We start from the raw sequence: 17,683 nt of genomic DNA on the forward strand, positions 1-17,683 counted from the left end.
CCGAGGAAAGAAGTGTGTTTCTGGTTAAAGTTGCAGCTGCTTGAAGCGAGTCCTGGGTCCCTTGGCCAAAGCTGCCGCTGTTCAAAGGTTGGGGCTGGGCTGGGCTCAGTGTGGGGCTGAGCTGGGCTGGGCCCAGCGTGGGGCTGGGCCGGGCTCAGCGTGGGGCTGGGCTGACAACCCCCAGCACAGCCGGACTCTCCTCCCCTCCCGCCAGCGCTGCCCCAGCCCTCCCCGCGGGTTTTGGCTGCAGCTTTGGTGACGAATCCAAGCTCTTTCCATCACCAGTGGACTCACACCGGGCGCTGCAGACCCGGCTCCACCCCAGCTTAGCAGCCCCATTCCCCAGGCGGGGCTCAGCAAAGCTCTGTTCGCATCCAGCCCAGCTCAAGGGCAGGCTCTGACTTTGCTGGGCCTGAGCTGCTGCCAAACGGCTCCAAACTGGGCCAGGTGGGACCCGGGCGCTGCAGAAGGGGCCACAGGCAGCTCGGTGAACACACCAGGGATGGAGAACGGCTCCTGGGAGCGGATGCAGCAGCAGGAGCTGCGGCCGGTGCTGCGCAGCTGCGCTTCAGAGCCGCGCTTTGGGATCCTTTGCTGCAGCTCGGCACTGGATCACCTCTCTATATTTTTTAGCTATAGGTGCCTTTCTCTACCTCTTCTTCCCCAGTTTCTTGCATGGTGACCCATCCCGCTCACACGGTGCCACCACCAGTGACAACACGTTCCAGACCCGGCGCCAGAACCCTCCGAGCCGCAGTCACATACTGGGATGGAGCAGTGAGCATCCCCCAGATCCCGCTACCACCGATGGCCCCCGAGCCCCTGGGAACCGCAGCTCCCAATGGTCCATTGGAGGGGGGGCAACCACCTATCTCCAGTGATTAATACGGTTTAGTTGCTGCTGGGGCAGGGCAGACCCAGATTTCACTTGGCTGCACAGCTTCACAGAGCCCCCGTCAGCCCTGAACACTCCCCAAAACCTCCCTGCTTGTGGCCGTCACCAAGGCCGCCCACACCAAGCCATACGTGAGGTCACCTCCATCCTCAACCCCATCACCAGAGCTTCAAAAACCCACCGGGAAACACAAACTGACCGAGTCTGTCCAGCCTCCAGAGAACTGAAGTAAAAGCCACTTACCCACCCGGGTGCCGGATCGGTGGGACACGCGCGCTCCCAGCTCCGGCAGCATCCAAGTCCCAAATCGCAACCGGTCTGGGGCGAGACTGGACCGGGACCTCCAGCCACTGACCTGTAGGACACTTCTCTTCTCCGGATGGAATTTGGCACAAACCAGAACCCGCCGGCGGCCGCTCCGGAGCCCCCGGCGCAGCGGGAAGCGGCCGAACTCCCTCCGGCCCCGCTCTGCGTCCCGCGCACAAGGGGCTGAGGAAGGAGCAAGGTAGGGAAGAAAAAGATCAGCATTATAAATCTAAAATTTTATTGAGACAAAAAACTGACAGAGCTTGGTATGAAGTTAAAATCCAAACACGTACTTTACATTTAAACAACGTTTTCACAGAAACCTAAACACATGCTTTTAAAAAAACAAACAAAAAGGTTTGTACAATGCAAGTCTAGATACATACCACCCTACACGGAGCTGCCGGGAGTCTGGTGGGCTCAAGACTCCAGACATTAAATAGTTCAGTATTTGTAATAAATCTGATTAAAAAAAACAAAGCTTCAGAAGGTTCAGGGTGACACATGCGGCTCCAGCACCACGGCTGGGCCCCCGCAAACAACCGCTCGTCGTGGGAGAACACGGAGTTGGGTTTTGTGCTGCTGCTGATTTCCTCCCACGACTCAAGGGCTCCCAGCACCGCTGGTCGGACACTCGGATTAAGGTGAGAAAAGGAACAAGTGGTCACGGGTCTGACCCTCCCCCCAATTTTGAGAAATAGCACCTTGTCACGGACAGAAGGTAAAAGGCGATTCAAGGGTCCCCGTGGCTCCCCCCGTACAATGCAATGTCAGGAACCGGCAATCACAAATCTGCATTTTCACAAGTCTCCCCCCACCCCCCCCCAAAACTGCCCGCGTGGCTCCGGAGTGGGGACAGTCACAGTCTCAGTCTCGTGTCAGTGTCCCTGTCCCCATCAATACTGGGCTCTTTTTATTTTCCCTTCCTATTTTTTCTTCCTATTTTTCTTTTCTGAATTCAGGTTCTAAAAAAGATCTGGAAATGATCCGGAACGTGGTCACCAGACCTCAGCGCCCTCCCCCCCTCCAATTAAACAAGAGACCGATACCCCCACGTCCCCCCCCAGCCCCCCAAACCGATACACAAGGAAATAGCAAAAGAAACAAAACAAAACAAACCCAACAAAAAAAAAAACCCAAAACAACCCCCCAAACTACACACATGCTACGCTGTGAAAATGCAGAGTTACCACTATGGGGAAGAGGCTGCGGTTGCTGAGATGGCCTTTAAAGAACAAGCAGCATCCACCCGCACCCCCCAGCGAGTCCTTCATGAAGGGGCTTTGCTGCCTCCCCCGCCAGCTGCAAATCCACAGTCGAAACAAACACCCCAATTCCCCCCCCCAACCCCCCTCCCGCCCCCCCCAGCCGAGCTGGGCTGCTTGGGATCGGCCCCAGCGCGGGGCTGCAGAAGCAGCGGAGCAGCCGCGGGCGCAGACACCAAAGGGGTCTCTCCAAAGGGCATCGTCCCCGCCGGCCGCCCCGCTCCCCGCGCAGCCGCCTCTCGCGCCCACAGTTCCACCTCCACGCCGAGGCCGGTCAGAGCGGGCGCGGGGGGGTTAGTTCTTGTCCTCTTTCTTGTCATCGTCCTCCGAGGGGTAGGAATGCCATGTCAACCGCTCCTCGTAGAAGGAGATCACCACCTGCGGGCACTTGATGTTGGCCTCCTTGGCGGGGACCAGGTCGGCCTCGTCTGAGTTCTTCCTGCGGGCCAGAGCGGGGTGCGAGTTAGGGGCTGCGGGGGGGGGGCGGAGAAGCGGAGAAAACAGAAGAATCGGCAGGTAAAGAGCATCCCTGAGCTGCCTAGGGGATGCAAACGGCCCCTTCCTGAGGGGCTCTGGAGCTGGAGCAGCAGCACGTGAGCGCAGGAAAAACTGAGGTGTTAGTTCAGCTCTGGGGTGTTGGGGACAGGGAGAGAATCACAGAATGTTTGGGGTTGGAGGGACCTCTGGAGATCACCCAGCATAGCCCCTGCTCGAGCTGCGTCACCAGAGCAGGATCCATGCAAGTTTGGAACGTCCCCAGAGAAGGAGACTCGGAAATCAAAGCTGCGGCTCTGCCCGAGCTGCTCTGTGCTCCCCAGACGCTGCAAAAGCAAATGGCTCAACATCCGAATGCCACACGATCTCAAGGGCCCTGCTTGCTGGTTTCGCACCCACGTTCACCCCGGCGCGGAGCAAGAGAAGCAGCGGCAGCCGCAAAGCCAGACTCACCACTTCATCAGGAACATCAGCTCCCCGCTGGAATCCGTGGCACCGATGATTCGCTCCGGCTCAAACCCTCGGGCGAAACCTCGCGGTTTCTCCAACTGAAAACAGACAGATTTCCAGTTTTAGGATGATAGGACGGTCCTGTCTGTGGTGACCGGGACACACCGGTGCCTGTTCAGAAAGGTTCCATGTGTCTGATATTCGGACTAAGGTGACAAAGGCCAGTGGGGCGCTGAGAAGCCCCCCAGGTGCCATCCGAGGGCACAAGGTGGCTCCGGCAGAGCGCCCTGCGGTGCTGCAGATGCAGGACCCCATTTCCATGGCCCTGCTGCTCAAACTCTGGTCCTGGCCAAGGCTCAGCAGTTCCCAGGCTGCAAACCAGACTGTGGGGCTTTTCAGCAGCCCTGCTCCCCGAGCAGGACACTCTGCTCCACCTCCATCCCCTTTTCCAAGGCAGCTCCTGAATCCTGTTTCCTGCCCCGTGCGGTTCTTCAGGAGACCATGGTGCTCTCTACTCTTTTGTTTCAAGAACTGGCCTTTCTGTTTAGGTCTGGTTCTGGACTTGCTGAGAGGTCCAGCTTAGACCCAGCTCTGACCTGATGAAAGCTACGGCTTTCACCAGCCGGGTCTCATTGAAGCGTGATCATTCCCCCCTGCGTGGGAGAACAGGTTGACCGAGGTTTTGGAGCTCTTGACACCGCGGCACTGGCAGAGGTGGGGAGGCCAGTGCAGAACCCCCAAAACTCACCTCCTCCTTCTTCTTCTTTGGTTTGCTCTCCTCCCCCTTGTCCTCCGTGTCTGACTCCGCTTTGCGCTTGCTCCCCTCGGACTTCTCGCTCTCGTGGGCGGTTTTCTGGGACTGCAGGAACTCGGCGATGAGGTCTGGGCAGTCCAGGTTCTCCTCCGGCTCCCAGGTGTTGTCTTCACTGCAAGCAACGGTAACAGCGGAGTTTTACACACACGTTACACACGCGGGGGGTTTCAGTGCAGCTTTCCCTGCCGAGAAACGCCCTGGACAGCAGGTGAGGTGACGGGGGAGAAGCAGCGGTTTGGATGTGTGACCTCCCCCGGAAAAAGGGCCCCTGGTCCAGGCGGGGATGCCAGAGGGCAGGGTGGTTAATTCCCTTCTTGGGACAGAAATAGAATTCATTTTCTCCAGCTGTTTGTCTCACGCCAGGTTAAAGGGGGGGAATCCCCCCCAGGGCACTGTGCAGCTTGATCGCGAGACACAAACACGATTTTCTCACCCAGGGTGGGCTCTCCTGGCCCTGCTCAGAGTTCAAGGTGCTTTGCACTCTTGGTTTTTATCATCATGGCCCATTAGCTCCATTTTACAGACAAGCAGCAGCACGGGGAGACTGAGCCACCCACCCGCGGGGGCTTTGGGAGCCGAAAGCAGCCGAGATGCTCGTGTCAGAGCCCCCAGCACCCACTTACTCCGAGAAGCCTTTCCACTTCAGCAGATACTCCACTTTGCCCTTCACCACTCGCCGATCCAGGACCTTCTCCACCACATACTCCTCCTCCTCTTCCTCTAAGACCTCTTCCACTTTCTTCTTGTTCTGTTTTTTTCCCATTGTGCTGGCCAGTTTTTCAGCTTATGGGCGACGCTGCTAAAAAAGGAGAGAGAACCAGAGGTTTGTGTCAAGGTCGGGTTTGCCTCTGCCAGGCAGCAAACACACTGGACGTGCAGAGCATGGCGCAGGAAAACGCGGCTTCGGAGAAAACAGGCACGTGCAGAGCAGGGAACGCACAAAGAGATGGGCCAGGATGGTCCAGGGAGACAGTGCGCCGCTAATATTAAGTAGAAGTTAATAAATAGTTAATCTAAGTTAAATATAAGTCACAGTCCTCAATAGTGCGCTCCCCACATTCACATGGATGCACACTCAGGGATATTTAGCTGTTCAGAGAGCCAAAAAGCCCTGCACACCCCCAGCGCTCGCTGGGCAGTGGGAGAAGTGACGCAGGATTTGGGGAACGCTCTGGTCTGACACAGCCTGGGGTACCGGCCCTAAACCCGCGGCACGGTGGGGACGGGGTGGCCCTTGGGGACGGGGGGCCCTCAGCACAGCTCCGCTCCCCGGTCCCGCTGGGGAGGCTGCAGAGAGGAGCGGCTCTGCCAACGCGTGGAACGGAACACTTCAGAGAGCCAAAAACCACAGAGAGGCCCCGCGCCCCCGCCAAAATCCCGCCGGAGCAGGGAAAGCTCTGCGGCCGGGCAGATACGGGATTGTTCCTGAGGTTCAAGAAAAATATAGATCCCTCCAAACACGCCTGCACCGCCAGCCCAGCACCCAGAACAGGATGCACTGGTTTAGTCCAACCAAAAAGGTTCCAAATCTCCTGTTTCTTATCTCCGAGAAGCAGCTGCACCATCACAGAGCCAGCAGCAAAGCTGGCAACCTGGTCTGCCTAAAACCAGCCCTGTACCCTCGCCTGCCTAAAACCAGCTCTGTACTCCCACCAGTCTCCGGAGAAGGGGTCGGAGCCGAGCACAATGCGGCAGAGGAGATGCTCGAGAAGGTGCCGTTACAGCACCAAATAACCAGCACATAAACTCTGGGACAGGCTGGGGGTGAGATCTGGGGTGCCCCTCATTTAGTGGAGGTTTCTGGTCAGTGGCAGCCACATGGTTTGAGTTGAGAGCACTGTGGTCATGGCCTGGAGACAGGGTTGGTTTTGAGGCACCCAGAGGTGCTCAGCTGGATCATGGGGCTGCTCGAGCTGCTTCACAAGGATCAAAGAGCCCAAGGGCTGAGTCTGGCTGGGCCGGGCTCAGAGGGGAACAGCTAAAACCAGAGCTGGGCTGCAGGACGGGGGTGTGGGGAGGGAAAGGGAGAGAAAGAACCAAGGGACATGGCGCAGCAGAGCCCTCAGTTTACTGTGCTGAGTGCTGGGTGGAGGAGACAAAACCCTGAGGCCAGGAGCTATATGGAAAAGGGGTTGCCAAGCGGGGAGATCCAGCAGCGCCAACACCCCCAGCAGCCCCACCCACAACAGCCACACCCCAACAGCCCCGCCCACAACAGCTCCACACTCCAATTGGCCCTGCCCACAGCAGCCACACCCCTGGCAGCCCCGCCCACAACAGATTCACACCCCAATTGGCCCTGCCCACAGCAGCCCCACCCCCAAGAGCCTCACCCCCAGCAGCCCCACCCCCCTCGGCCCCGCCTACAAGAGCCCCACCCAGAGGCATTAACACCGCAGCACCCATCACCCCCTGCCCCCCCGGGTGCTGAGATCTCTGCTGAAAGCTGAGCCCCTTTGTGGAGGGGAAAGCAGAACAGAAACCAACAGAACAACTCCTGGTGTGCGGTAGAGAGAAGGAGCCAGGACACACTGACAGCACTTGGAAAGAATCCTGACTCCGGTGAAAGGCCGGGAAGACAGAACCCTGCACGAAGACGTGGACAAAACCCCCAGGTGTTGAGGCAGGAGCCGGCGCTGGCCCCGCGCTGTGCTGCGGATCAGAGCGAAGCCGGTGCCGGGAGATCTGGAGAGCAGCACCCGGGGTGAAACCGCTACTGGAGAAATGAAAACACACCCAGCCTGGCCGGGACGCTTGGGAGGAGAAAGTTTAACAATTACAGGAAGAACAGCCTAAGAAAAATAAAAAAGTGGAGACCCAGAGGTTTAATCTGAGCCTAGACCAGCTCCATTAGCAGCATCTTAAAGGATTAACGGTTCAGCTCAGCTTTAATGAGTTTTTAAACTTAAAACATTTCCTCCTCCTGCCTTTCCCAGACTTGGCTGGGATCACTCGTCTCTTCAAAGATGCCAAGTTTACCCGACACGTGCCAGGGACAGGCAGCAGGCACCGCTCTTTTGAAGTGGGAACAAGCATGGTAAGGTTTCCACTCCCCAGAAACTGCAGAAAACATCTCTGCAAAGCCGGAGTGAAAGCTCAAGCCTTTGAATGGAGACCAAACTAAGGAAAAGCCACAACCTTCGAGCCCCAGCCGCATCATTTCCAGTTAAATTCACAATCCGCGAGCGAAGGCACCTCTGGGTTTATGAGAAACGCACACACAGCAGGAGGAACGTCACCCCCAGCACAGAAAGAGAACCCGGAGTAAGAAATCTCGTCCTGCAGACAGGAATTTGGAGTTTGTTAATGTGAAGGCGGCCGCAACTTCTGATCTCCTCCAGATCAGATAAACACCGCTGGAGTCAGAGCAGGGATTTATGTTCTTCTCCCTTTTGTATAAAGACCAGAAAACATTGCCCCGAGTGCTGCAGGACTCCTGGAATGGCCCCGTGGGGCCCTGCGGCACCTTCCCTGCAGCCCTCACCGCTGGGGACACCGGGACTGCCCTGGGGACACATCCCCAGTGCCCCGTGCCCAGGAGCCATTTGCCAGCACTCACAGACCCTTTTTCGCGTTATTTCTGAGTGGGAGCGGCGCAGCCACATCTGTTTCTCATCGTTTTCATCACCGGGACCTCAAGCACTAATAGGAAACCAGACCCTGGTCGCAAAGCCGGTGGGGACTGGTGGCTGCAAAGACCCATCACGGGCACTTTCCTCTCACGTGCATAAGGGATGCTTATATATATTTTTTTTTTACATTAATAAAAATCTTTCAAAGGTAGAACCTGTAATCATTCAGCCAGAAATGCCTTTCATGCTTTGATCTCCGGGTTTATGGGGACAACACACGCGCTCACTGCTTCCAAAGGGATCAACCCCAGGCCGTGATGCAGCCCAGCCCCTGTGCCCCGCCGGGGTGTCCCCAGGGGAGCCCCCCCCGCCCTCCAGCCCGCGGAGCCGCTTCCCGCTCATTCTCCCCGCCAAAACTCGTCACTCGTCCCCTCCCGCTCCCGGATGCTCCTCCCCCCGGGGGCTCCACCAGCGCCTTTTTAAAACATCCAAATGCCGCCCCCCCAGCGGGGTCCCCGCTCCGGCCTCTCCCCCCGTTCTCCACTCACGCCCCAGCGCCCGCCCCCCCCCGCCCCAGCCACATCTTCCCCCTCTGCCCAAGGCCCCCCAGCCCGGCCCCCCCTCAGCTCTCCCGACCCCTCAGGGGCCGCCCGGGCCCAGATTTGTCCGCAGCTTCACCCCCCCGCCCCGCGGCCCCTTTGGGGGGCCCGGTCCTGCCAGCACATCCCCCCCAGTGACGATTTTCCCAGCGCCCCCCCCCGCAACAGACCCCCCGCCCCAAACACCCATAACACCCCCACTAACCCCCCATCCCATCCCCCCGCCCGCGGCCTCACCGCCCTCAGCGCCACCTCCCGCAGCGACCCCCCCAGTCCCGCCCAGCCCCGCTCCCCGCGCCGCTCCCCCGCGCCCCTGCTCACCTTGCACAGCCCCGCCAACGTTTCCCGAGGGGAAGGGGCCTGCGAGGTCGGGTGCCGCCCGGGCCTGGCCGCGCTCCGTCCGCCTCCCTCGAACAAAAGAGCCCGGCCAGCCCCGCTGCCCGCCGCCCGCTCCGCGCATGCGCCGCCCGCCGCGGGGCACGCTGGGACTCGTAGTCCTCCCGCCGCGGGGCACGCTGGGAGTTGTAGTCCCCGGCTCCGCTGCCGCCGCCCGCCCGCCCCGGTGCGGTTCTCCCGGTTGGGCTCAGACGCGCCGCTCCGGTGGGGGTGCGCGGCGGCGGGTCCGGTCGGACCCCCGGGGAGACCGCGAGGAGCTGAAGCGCTCAGGCCGCGGCCGCTGCCCGGGGCGACTACAACTCCCAGCGTGCCCCGCGCCGGAAGAGGAAGCGCCGCCTCCTCTATGAGGCCTCCGCGCCGCCGCGCTGCTTAAAGGGGCCGCGGCCTACGGGAGGAGGTGAGGGGGTCCCGGGTGGGGGGGGTTGTTCGGGGTTGGGGTCTCTCGGTGCGGAGCCCCCGCGGGGGCGGGCGGGGGATCCCCGGGGAGGCAGCGCTGGGCCCTGGCGGGAGATCCGGGGCCTGCTTGGGGTGGGGCTGGGCCCGGGGTGGCTGGGCCGGGTTGGGCCTTCGCGCCCCGGCGGTGCCGCTCTCGGCGGGGCTGGGCCGACCCCGCGGGGACCGGACCGGACCGGACCGGACCGGCTGCCTGGGAGCGGCCCCGGCCCGGGGAGCAGTGGCGGCTGCTGCGGGGCCTGGCCCGGGCCCAGCCCCGGTGCTGCGGGGCCGCGGGTGCCTCCGGAGCGCGGTGATAGGATCGCGGTGACATTCACGGGGCAGGTGGCCCCGATCTGGGGTGTCCCTGGGGCTGGTGGCGCCCATTCCCTCCGGGGGGGAGCAACCTCCGAGCCCGCCCGGTGCCGGCGGGGGCAGCTCAGCCCGGGCCTGGCGAGCAGGAGCAGAAACTAACGGGGCTCGTTCCCGTTGTTCCTGAAGCCCCGGTTCCCGTGTGCGGCCCGGGGTCACCTGGAGTGGTGACCGGTGTCAAAGCTCGGCCTGGAGCTGGTTTAACTATCACGGGTGTGTGCCGGGGAAGGAACGTTCAGCGTTCAGCACGGGTCCTGCTGTGCCGGGGGGTTGAGCCGCTGCTAAGGACACGTCCGAGTCAGCAGAGAGGGTGAAAGACAGCAGATGAGGTTAAACCATCGCCTTCCCCATCAGCGGGGCGAGCACAGGGAGGCAAATCCACCTGGTCCCCGATGGGACCGCGTCTGCGGCTCCTCCAGCACCCAAACCTGCGTGTCCCGGGCGGTGAGCGGCATCAGGCTCCGGGAACGCGGACACGGGACGTCCCGGTGCTACCGCCACCACGTCCTTCCAGCTGGGACACAGCCACAGCCCGGGGAACACCGGAATGCAAATGGGAGGAAGATGAAACCAAACCACGTATCCCAGGGCCTCTTAAACTGAAGCTTTAAGCAAAAGCCCTGCAAGAGGATTTGGCGTAACCGCTTAAAGCTAATTCAGAGCTGCCTTCTCCATTGGGTTTAAGTTGATTTGTCAAGATGAGATCAATTAACGCCAAATAAAGTGGAAATGAGATTATGCATTTCTCGGTACAGCTCTGGATGGAGGCGCAGGTGAAGGGCGGGAGCGCTCGAGCTCTGGTCTCGGTTTCCCCGCAGCCCGTTCTGCTCCTCCCTGGCTGTCCAGGGCCGTCTCTGCTCTTCGAGCACCCTGGGAAATTAAATTCCTGTTCCTGGCAACCCTCTTCTGTTCCATTAGGCAGTTTCTCAGTCTCTCTCTTCTCCCTCCTGCATTTTTAATCTCGGCGGGGCTGTTGTGCAGAGCCAGGAGCTCTAAAAGCAACACAGGGGACAGCAGCAACGTCCCCGGGAGGGGCGAGGAACATGATGGTCAAGTTTTGGTGCTGAACTGGCTGTGGCTGGGAGCCTCCAGCGCGGGGAGGATCAGAGCTGAGCAAAGCGACCCGTGTCACGTTCTGTTCCTCCTCTCCCCTCCCTCCCCAGGGGAGGAATCACATGTGCGAAAGCGTGGAGGGTTTATTTGGGATGTTCCCCTCGCCCTCCCCCTTGCAGCTCCAATTGGAAGCAGCAGCGCCTGACCCAGCGGGAGCTGCGGTGCTGGGAGACGTCTGGGAGCGGGGCCTGGATCTCTCACTGTCTATCCCGAAATTCCTCCCCACTTCTTTTAACGCTTTCCATGCTCTCCAGGTGGAATTGGGTGGCTGAAGTTTGGCAGAAAATACCTGCAAACCGGTGGAGCCGGATTTTTAAAGCGCCGTTTATGGCTCAACCCCTCCCCTTGTCCCAACTAAAATTAGCTCTGTTTCCAGCAGTGCTTCGCTTCACATCCGAGCTTATAAACACAGGCCAGGTTTCCAGCTCTGCCTGGCACTTGGCAGCTCTCGTGGCCTAAAAGGCACAACTCCAGGAGCGGGGACAGGTGAAGCGTCGCTTGGTTCTGCCATGGGGAGCCGTGTCCCTCGGGAGCTGGGACGAGACGTCCTGTGCTCTTGGTTCATCCCAGAGGCTTCAAAACCTCTGCAAATAATCCCACAGAGGAGGTGAAACCCAGACATGGGACACACTTGGTCTTCCAGCTCCCCCTGACGAGTGTTCCTGGTCTGTGTCTGTGTCCGGGGGACTCTGAGGGGTTTCCCTGGCTGGACCGTGTGTTTTATTGGTGTAGGGGGGTTTATCTTGCTGTCCCTTTCCCCCCAGTCCCTGGCACCGTGTCCATGGCGTGGTTGCACAACGGGAATTACTGCAGGAACATGTAATGGTGCAGCAAAGTCTTACTAAATCCTCTTTTCTCTGTACAGATGTTTCCCGCTGGGCTCTGGCTCTAGGATGTTGGAGAACCAAGAGGAAGTAAGAACCTTTCTGATGGGGGTCTGTCCGTTTGTCCGATCCTGGCCAGGGTTTGGGTCTCTGAGCACTGTGCTGAGAGTGGGGGTGCTGAGCGCCGGGCAGGGTCCGTGGGGCAGGCAGGGATGGGCGCTCAGGCGCTGCTTGTGCCGCAGGAGCTGACCACGGTGCGTGTCCAGGACCCGCGCGTGCAGAACGAGGGCTCCTGGAACTCCTATGTGGACTATAAGATCTTCTTGCACGTGAGTTGAGGAGCTGAGCTGCAGAGCGTGGTCGTGCCGTACGGGAGCAGTTGTCCAGCCCTGTCTGGCCGTGCTGAGGGGGGATGGAGGGAGCCGTGACAGCCCCCAGCAGCCCCTTCCCCAATTCTGCGCTGTCTCCGTGAAGATCTGAGACTCAGCTTCTCCCCTGGAGAAGTTTTCTGTGCACTTTCAGCTCCCCAAAGCCCAGCAGGTTACGGGGATCCCTTCGTCACAGCTCAGGCGGGTTCCTGCCCTCCTCTCCCTTGCTGTCCCTCAATCCCCTGGATTATTTCCATGGTTTTTTATTTTGCAGACCAACAGCAAGGCCTTTACTGCCAAGACTTCATGCGTGCGGCGCCGGTACCGTGAGTTCGTGTGGCTGAGGCGGCAGCTCCAGAAGAACGCTGGCTTGGTGTAAGTGTGCCCCGTGCTCCCTGCCAGACGCTGCTTCCCGTTCCCTGTGAGACCCACATGAGCTGGGAACAGACGTGGACAGAAACCCCAGACACCAACACGGGGTCTCTGAGCAACCGGGACCCAGGTCTGCGCAAAGTGGGGTCCCGGTTGCTGCTGCCGTGGTGTCCCCAAGCTCTGGCGCTGCCCCTGAGCCGCCCCCTCTGCCCTGTGCCTGCAGGCCCGTCCCAGAGCTGCCCGGGAAATCCACGTTCTTCGTGGGCAGCACGGATGAGTTCGTCGAGAAGCGGAGACAGGGGCTGCAGCAGTTCCTGGAGAAGTGAGTGAAGCTCCTGCGGGTGTTGAGCGATGGGTGGGGAGAGAGGACACGCTGCTCACATTGTGCTGAGATGATGGCTGTGAGGTGGCAGTGGGGCTGTCTGTGATCGCCGTGGTGGTGCGGGGCACACAAGCCGCCAGCAGGGCAGAGCTCAGCGTGCTCCGGCCTCACTCTTTCTCCTCTCTCCCTGCGCAGGGTGGTGCAGAACGTCGTCCTTCTCTCCGACAGCCGCCTGCACCTTTTCCTGCAGAGCCAGCTCTCGGTGCCCGAGATCGAGGCGTGCGTGCAGGGCCAGGGCTCGCGGACGGTGACCGACGCCATCCTGCACTACGCCATGTCCAACTGCGGCTGGGCGCAGGAGGAGCAGAGCCGCCCCGCGCTGCTGCCGGGGGACCCGCGTCCCGGGTAACACCAGCGGGGAAGGACAGGGCTGGGGTCCCGCGCTGTCCCCAGGTCCCGTCTCCGCTCTGACACGTCCTCTCGTTTCAGCTGCGCTGGCCTGGGGAACCCGCAGGGGCTGAGCTGCCTCCAGACTTTCCCGCACTGGAGCGACTTTGGGATGGATGACGCGCACTCGGACAGTCCGGAGGAGCCCGCGGAGCCCCTGGGCGGGCAGCGGGAGCCGCAGTGACGCTCTGGGGACATCACCTGCCCTCCCCAGCACCCGCAGCCCTCGCTGGAAGAGGGACCACTGCTGTCCAGGCTGGTGGGACTGGGGCTGCGCTGGGAGCACAGCCGTGTCCCTGGCTCTGCGGTGTCTGGGGCTCACATGCTCTCTCCCTGCTGACTCTCGCCTGTCCCCATGTCCCAGGCAGTGTGTTCGTGTCATTCTCCTCTCTGGAGAAGGGATCTAATGGTTAGTGAAACCCGTGTTTGTTGTTCCCGTGGTCTTTGCTCTCTGCAGCAGCAGCAGCGGGGCTGAACTGGGCGGCAGTGCCAGCGCAGTGCTGTGTCCCTAGCACAGGGGGGACGGTGGCACCTCCAGCATGATGGAGCAGGGGCTGGCCGCTGCTCAGCATGTCCCTTTAGTGTCCCCCTTGCTGCTGTAGGCAGGGGAGGCTGCATTTCCCCAGTACCAGGTGCGTTGTACAGCTCCTGGTGGGGAGGTCTCAGCTGCATGGAGCCCACACATGGGGGGCAGATCCCAGGGCTGGGGCCTCCTGGCAGAGCTCGTCCCACAGCTGGGACGGGTGAGAACGAGCTTCCCTGGGGAGCACAGGAGAGGGGGGACAGTTTTTCTCCCCAACCCTTTTGAGGTGATGGGTTCTTTCCCAGTGTACCCATTGCCCTGCATGGGGGGCTGGGGGGGTCTCGTTTGCTCTGAGAGCAGGAGCGCGGCGCTGCCGTGGGGTCGGTGTCTGGCAATGTCGGTTGCTCCCGGTGCCGCTCCCTGCGCTCTCCCGCACCTTTTCCTCCCCCCTCGGCACTGGTGACGGCAAAGCCGACGTGCTCTGACTCGAAATAAAAATGAAGTAGAGGAAGAGGCTCGACTGGTCGCTGGCAACGCGCGTCCTCAGTGCGGGGGCGGAGGGAGCTGAGTGGCGGCCCAGCTAATTGCGGAGAAATGGCTTTTGGGGAAAAAAGGGTTGTTGCACCTCTGGCTGTGGGGCTGGAGCTGCTGGAACCAGCGCAGAGGTCCCCGGGGGGACCCAGCACAAGGGTGGCAGCGGACAGGCAGGGCAAGGGGGTTCCACCTTGGCCCTGAAGTGAGATTTGCAGTGCTGGGTCTGGCCAGGGGGGGTCCAGGACCCGTGCAGGGGTCAGGACCCATCGGGGAGGGGGTGGGAGAGCTGGAAAGCCATCGAGGCGCATCCAAAATGTCAAGAGAAGTTCACGGCGAAGGCTGGCAGCTGCTGGCGCGCTGGAGCGCTGCTGCCATTGGCTGTCCCCCCTCATGCATATTCATACGTATTCATGAGCGTGCGGCTCCAAACGGTGCAGCTGTGAGCCCAGCTGTGCCCAGGACCCGCTGCTGCGCCCACGCGTGTCCTCGCCCACGGCCGGGGCTGTGTCCTCCCCCAGGCCCCCGGTACAGTTCTCAGCCTGGCACCGCCATGGCCTTCGCTTGGTGCCATGCCAGGAGCTGCTCTCAGAGGGGGGTTCGGCTGTGCCCCCCTCCCGCCCATGGTGCCCGACCTCCCTCTCAGCGCCACTGCTGGCGGTGGGTCAGAGCCTGGCAGAGATTGTTTTTAGTGGTGTTGATCAGCTTTGCAAAGCTGTCGGGAAAACAGTGACTCAGAGGCAATCTGGCCATGGAGGGGACACAGCCCTGCTCAGGGAGCAGAGCATCCGTGTCCCCCAGGGCTGCAGACAGACCCACACCTGGGAGGCATCAGACTGGGGTTTGCTGCAGAGGCTGGGGGTGATGGCCCTGGGGATGATGGTCCCCTTGGTCACACACAGGGCTGGCTCAGGCTGCAGGCAAGCGGCATGTGGGGGGGTCACAGTGACTCAGCTCTGGGCATGGAGCCACAACCCCATCACCTGCGTGGGGCCAGGGACACAGTGGGCACATCTCCCTCCTCTCACCGCCTGCCACGGAGGGGGTCAGGATCCCCAACAGCGCATCCCACCCCTGGGCTGCAAAACCAGCCCCCGGCTGGGCCAGAGCTCCCGGGAATGGCGCTGGAGGGCCAGACACGGGCCCCACAGCTGCCCCCAAATGAGCTGGTGCTTGTGAGATACTCGTGGATGGGGAAGCGGAGATGAGGGAGCCAGAAGAGGGAGCGATTCTCTCTGTGGGTGCACAGATCCCAGCCCCTCCATCACCAGGGGGATTTGAGCCAGGCTTGTGCTGGGCCAAACTGAGCTCTGCGCACCCCAAACTACCCTTGCACCCCAAAGCCATGCCGGGCAGGGGGGCAGCGAGGCAGTGGGCACCGGGACAGGTTCGGCTGCATCCCCACAGCCCCCCCGCCAAGCCTCTGGGGCCCTAGGGAGCCTCCCAAGTTGTGCTCGGCTGCCAAACATCTGCCCAGCTGTGCGAGGGAGCAGCCATTCAGCCACCGCTGGGGCTCACCCCGCCGGCGATGCTCCCGGTTTGGCACCGGCTGGGGCTGGGGGGGCCGGGGGCTGCAGCCAGCAGGTTGGGCCCCCCCGGGCCGGCTGCAGCCAGCAGGTTCTTACCACCATCTAGCGGCTCCTCAGCCAAGTGCGGGAGGAGGAGGAGGATGCGCTGATTGAATCCTCAGCCATGAGCTGGGCTGGAGCTGGACTGGGGGGGGCTCTGGGGGGGCTCAGATCTGGGGGGCTGCAGTGGGGGGCAGCACCCAGCTCCAGACTGGCAATGAAGTCTGGAGCAGCCAAACACAGAGAGGAAAATGGTTTTATTGGGGGCTGCCACCCCCCCAGGCACAGCCGGGCAATGGGACACGGGGCTCTTCCTGCGGTGGGTGCCCATAGCCGGGGGGGCGGTGTCGCTGGTGTCTCAGCACGGCCAGGGACAGAGGAGCACCCGGGTCCACCTGCTCCCGTGTTAAACAGAGGCCAGGAGATGGAGCCAAAGCCGGTGCTCAAGGGCACCCCAGGACCGCAGCCACCCCAGCGCCCACCTCCCGCCCCCTCCCCAGTGGGTGCCCCCGGATGCCAGCTCTCACCAGGGCCGCGGTGCTCATCGCTCCTCCAGCTCGTAGGCAGGTGCCAGGTAATCCCTGGGGACGATCCCCACGGCGCTGTCGAGCTCCCCGACCCACCAGCCGTACACGTTGTACTCCTGGGGACACACAGCGGGGGACACGAGGTCAGCGCTGGGACAGGGGACGCAGCTCAGGTCCCTTGGGCACCCGGATCTGCAGAGAGCAGCCCATAACGTCCCACCAGAAAACCACCCCGTCCCACCTGCCCCCTTGCAAACCCTCCTGTCCTCCCTCACTCCCTGGGACAGGGCTTGGGGCTTGCTTGGGAACTCCGTATTTAATTCACACCTTGATGTTTTGGGGAACTTTAGTGACAGACAAACCTGGGATGGCCCAGGCTCCATTCAGGTGCATCAGGCCAAGTTACACCCCCCCCCCCCAATTTATCTCTGATTTCCCCCTGACTGCAGATATTGAAGGCAAATAATAACAGAGAAAACCTCCACCCCACCGTGCATGCGAGAGGAGGAGTTAACACACATGGGCTTAAGAAGTTGGCCATCAAATTAGATCTTATTAAAGAAGGAGTTAAAGGTGGGGGGTTCAGCCTGGCTGGGGGGTTCAGCGTGTCCCCAGCTCATCCCAGTGGGAAAGGGCTTTGCCTGGGACAGTCCCCAGGGACAGGGAGGAAAAATCCGGCTGCAAAACCAGAAGGAAATAATTGGGGTTTATTTGCTGTAGGTTGGAGAGCCATGGGGAGAGGGGCCGAGCTGCACCCTGGGCACGATGGGGACCCCGCTCCCCCCGCTCCGCTGCAGCCCCACGCTATGAGGTATTTTAAAATAATTTCTGCTTTGATGAATTGCCGGGTAGCCCACGATTGCTCATAATCAAAGGGAGGCAAATGCAAATGAGAGCCAGCCGAGAACTCGCGGCACCGAGCGTTTATTTCACCGCGCGGTGCCAAAAAGAATTAAAACAACATTAAACTCCCGGCAATAATGTTTAAGTCCTCGTTTCCAAGTGCCAAATTGCACCACTCTGGATCATACAGATGTTCGTTAATTATGCTAATTTTTATTAAACTATTAAAACGAGGAGAGCACTGGCACAGCGAGGCAGAGCCCAGTGCAGGGTGAACTCTGCTCCCGTCTGGAGGTGCTCATTTCCATCTCGCTAACGGGCTGACGCCTGGTACCGGCGTTTGGAGGGGGACGAGGAGGAGGAGGAGGATGGTTTTGCTGGAATCTACCTAATTACACACTAATGGGGCCTCTGTGCTCAGTACCTGCCTGGACTGGGCTGTTGAGGGAGGGGGGGAAGTAATTTAGCTGAGACTTTACAGAAGGGACTGGAAACCCACTAATTGGGAAGATAATTGTTCCAGCGAGGTTGGGGGGCCCTGGGCAGCATCAGGAGAGGGGAGTGGGGTGTTCTGCTCCCTCCACCCGCTCAACCTCCAGTAGGAGCTCATGGAGGCAGCACCCATGGGTGCTGGTGCTGCGCTGGGAGC

General features: G+C 60.9%; 3 protein-coding genes across 5 annotated transcripts in view; 1 reads left to right on the plus strand and 2 right to left on the minus strand.

Moving 5' to 3' along the window:
- Positions 1-1,422: 1,422 nt before the first annotated feature.
- On the minus strand, positions 1,423-8,878 carry CBX1 (chromobox 1). The gene is made up of 5 exons (XM_065856203.2): positions 8,718-8,878; positions 4,849-5,024; positions 4,160-4,337; positions 3,415-3,509; positions 1,423-2,905 (listed from the first exon to the last, which is right to left on the minus strand). Exons 2-5 carry the CDS (start codon positions 4,986-4,988, stop codon positions 2,761-2,763), a joined length of 558 nt encoding a protein of 185 aa, XP_065712275.1. The 5' UTR covers positions 4,989-5,024; positions 8,718-8,878; the 3' UTR covers positions 1,423-2,760.
- Positions 8,879-9,097: 219 nt separating this feature from the next.
- On the plus strand, positions 9,098-14,076 carry SNX11 (sorting nexin 11). 2 transcript variants are annotated; one of them, XM_065856205.2, is made up of 7 exons: positions 9,098-9,189; positions 11,575-11,623; positions 11,776-11,862; positions 12,176-12,276; positions 12,497-12,595; positions 12,791-13,000; positions 13,085-14,076. In XM_065856205.2, the coding sequence occupies exons 2-7, from the start codon at positions 11,603-11,605 to the stop codon at positions 13,224-13,226; spliced, it is 660 nt and encodes a 219-aa protein (XP_065712277.1). In that variant the 5' UTR covers positions 9,098-9,189; positions 11,575-11,602; the 3' UTR covers positions 13,227-14,076. The 2 variants fall into 2 exon arrangements, with proteins under 2 accessions (XP_065712277.1, XP_071654302.1); XM_071798201.1 differs by lacking the exon at positions 11,776-11,862.
- Positions 14,077-15,902: 1,826 nt separating this feature from the next.
- Positions 15,903-17,683, minus strand: part of SKAP1 (src kinase associated phosphoprotein 1) — a 125,699-nt gene continuing 123,918 nt past the window's right edge. Inside the window, exons 12-13 of one of the 2 annotated variants that reach the window (XM_065856319.2) lie at positions 16,192-16,307; positions 15,903-16,059 (exon numbers count right to left, since the gene is read on the minus strand). In XM_065856319.2, coding sequence (XP_065712391.2) covers positions 16,206-16,307 — 102 coding nt within the window. In that variant the 3' untranslated portion in view covers positions 15,903-16,059; positions 16,192-16,205. Of the gene's footprint in view, positions 16,308-17,683 lie in introns of both variants that reach the window. The other variant, XM_071818141.1, reaches the window with a different exon arrangement.

This window comes from Patagioenas fasciata, chromosome 22 (genome assembly GCF_037038585.1).
Source record: "Patagioenas fasciata isolate bPatFas1 chromosome 22, bPatFas1.hap1, whole genome shotgun sequence".
NCBI lineage: Eukaryota > Metazoa > Chordata > Aves > Columbiformes > Columbidae > Patagioenas > Patagioenas fasciata.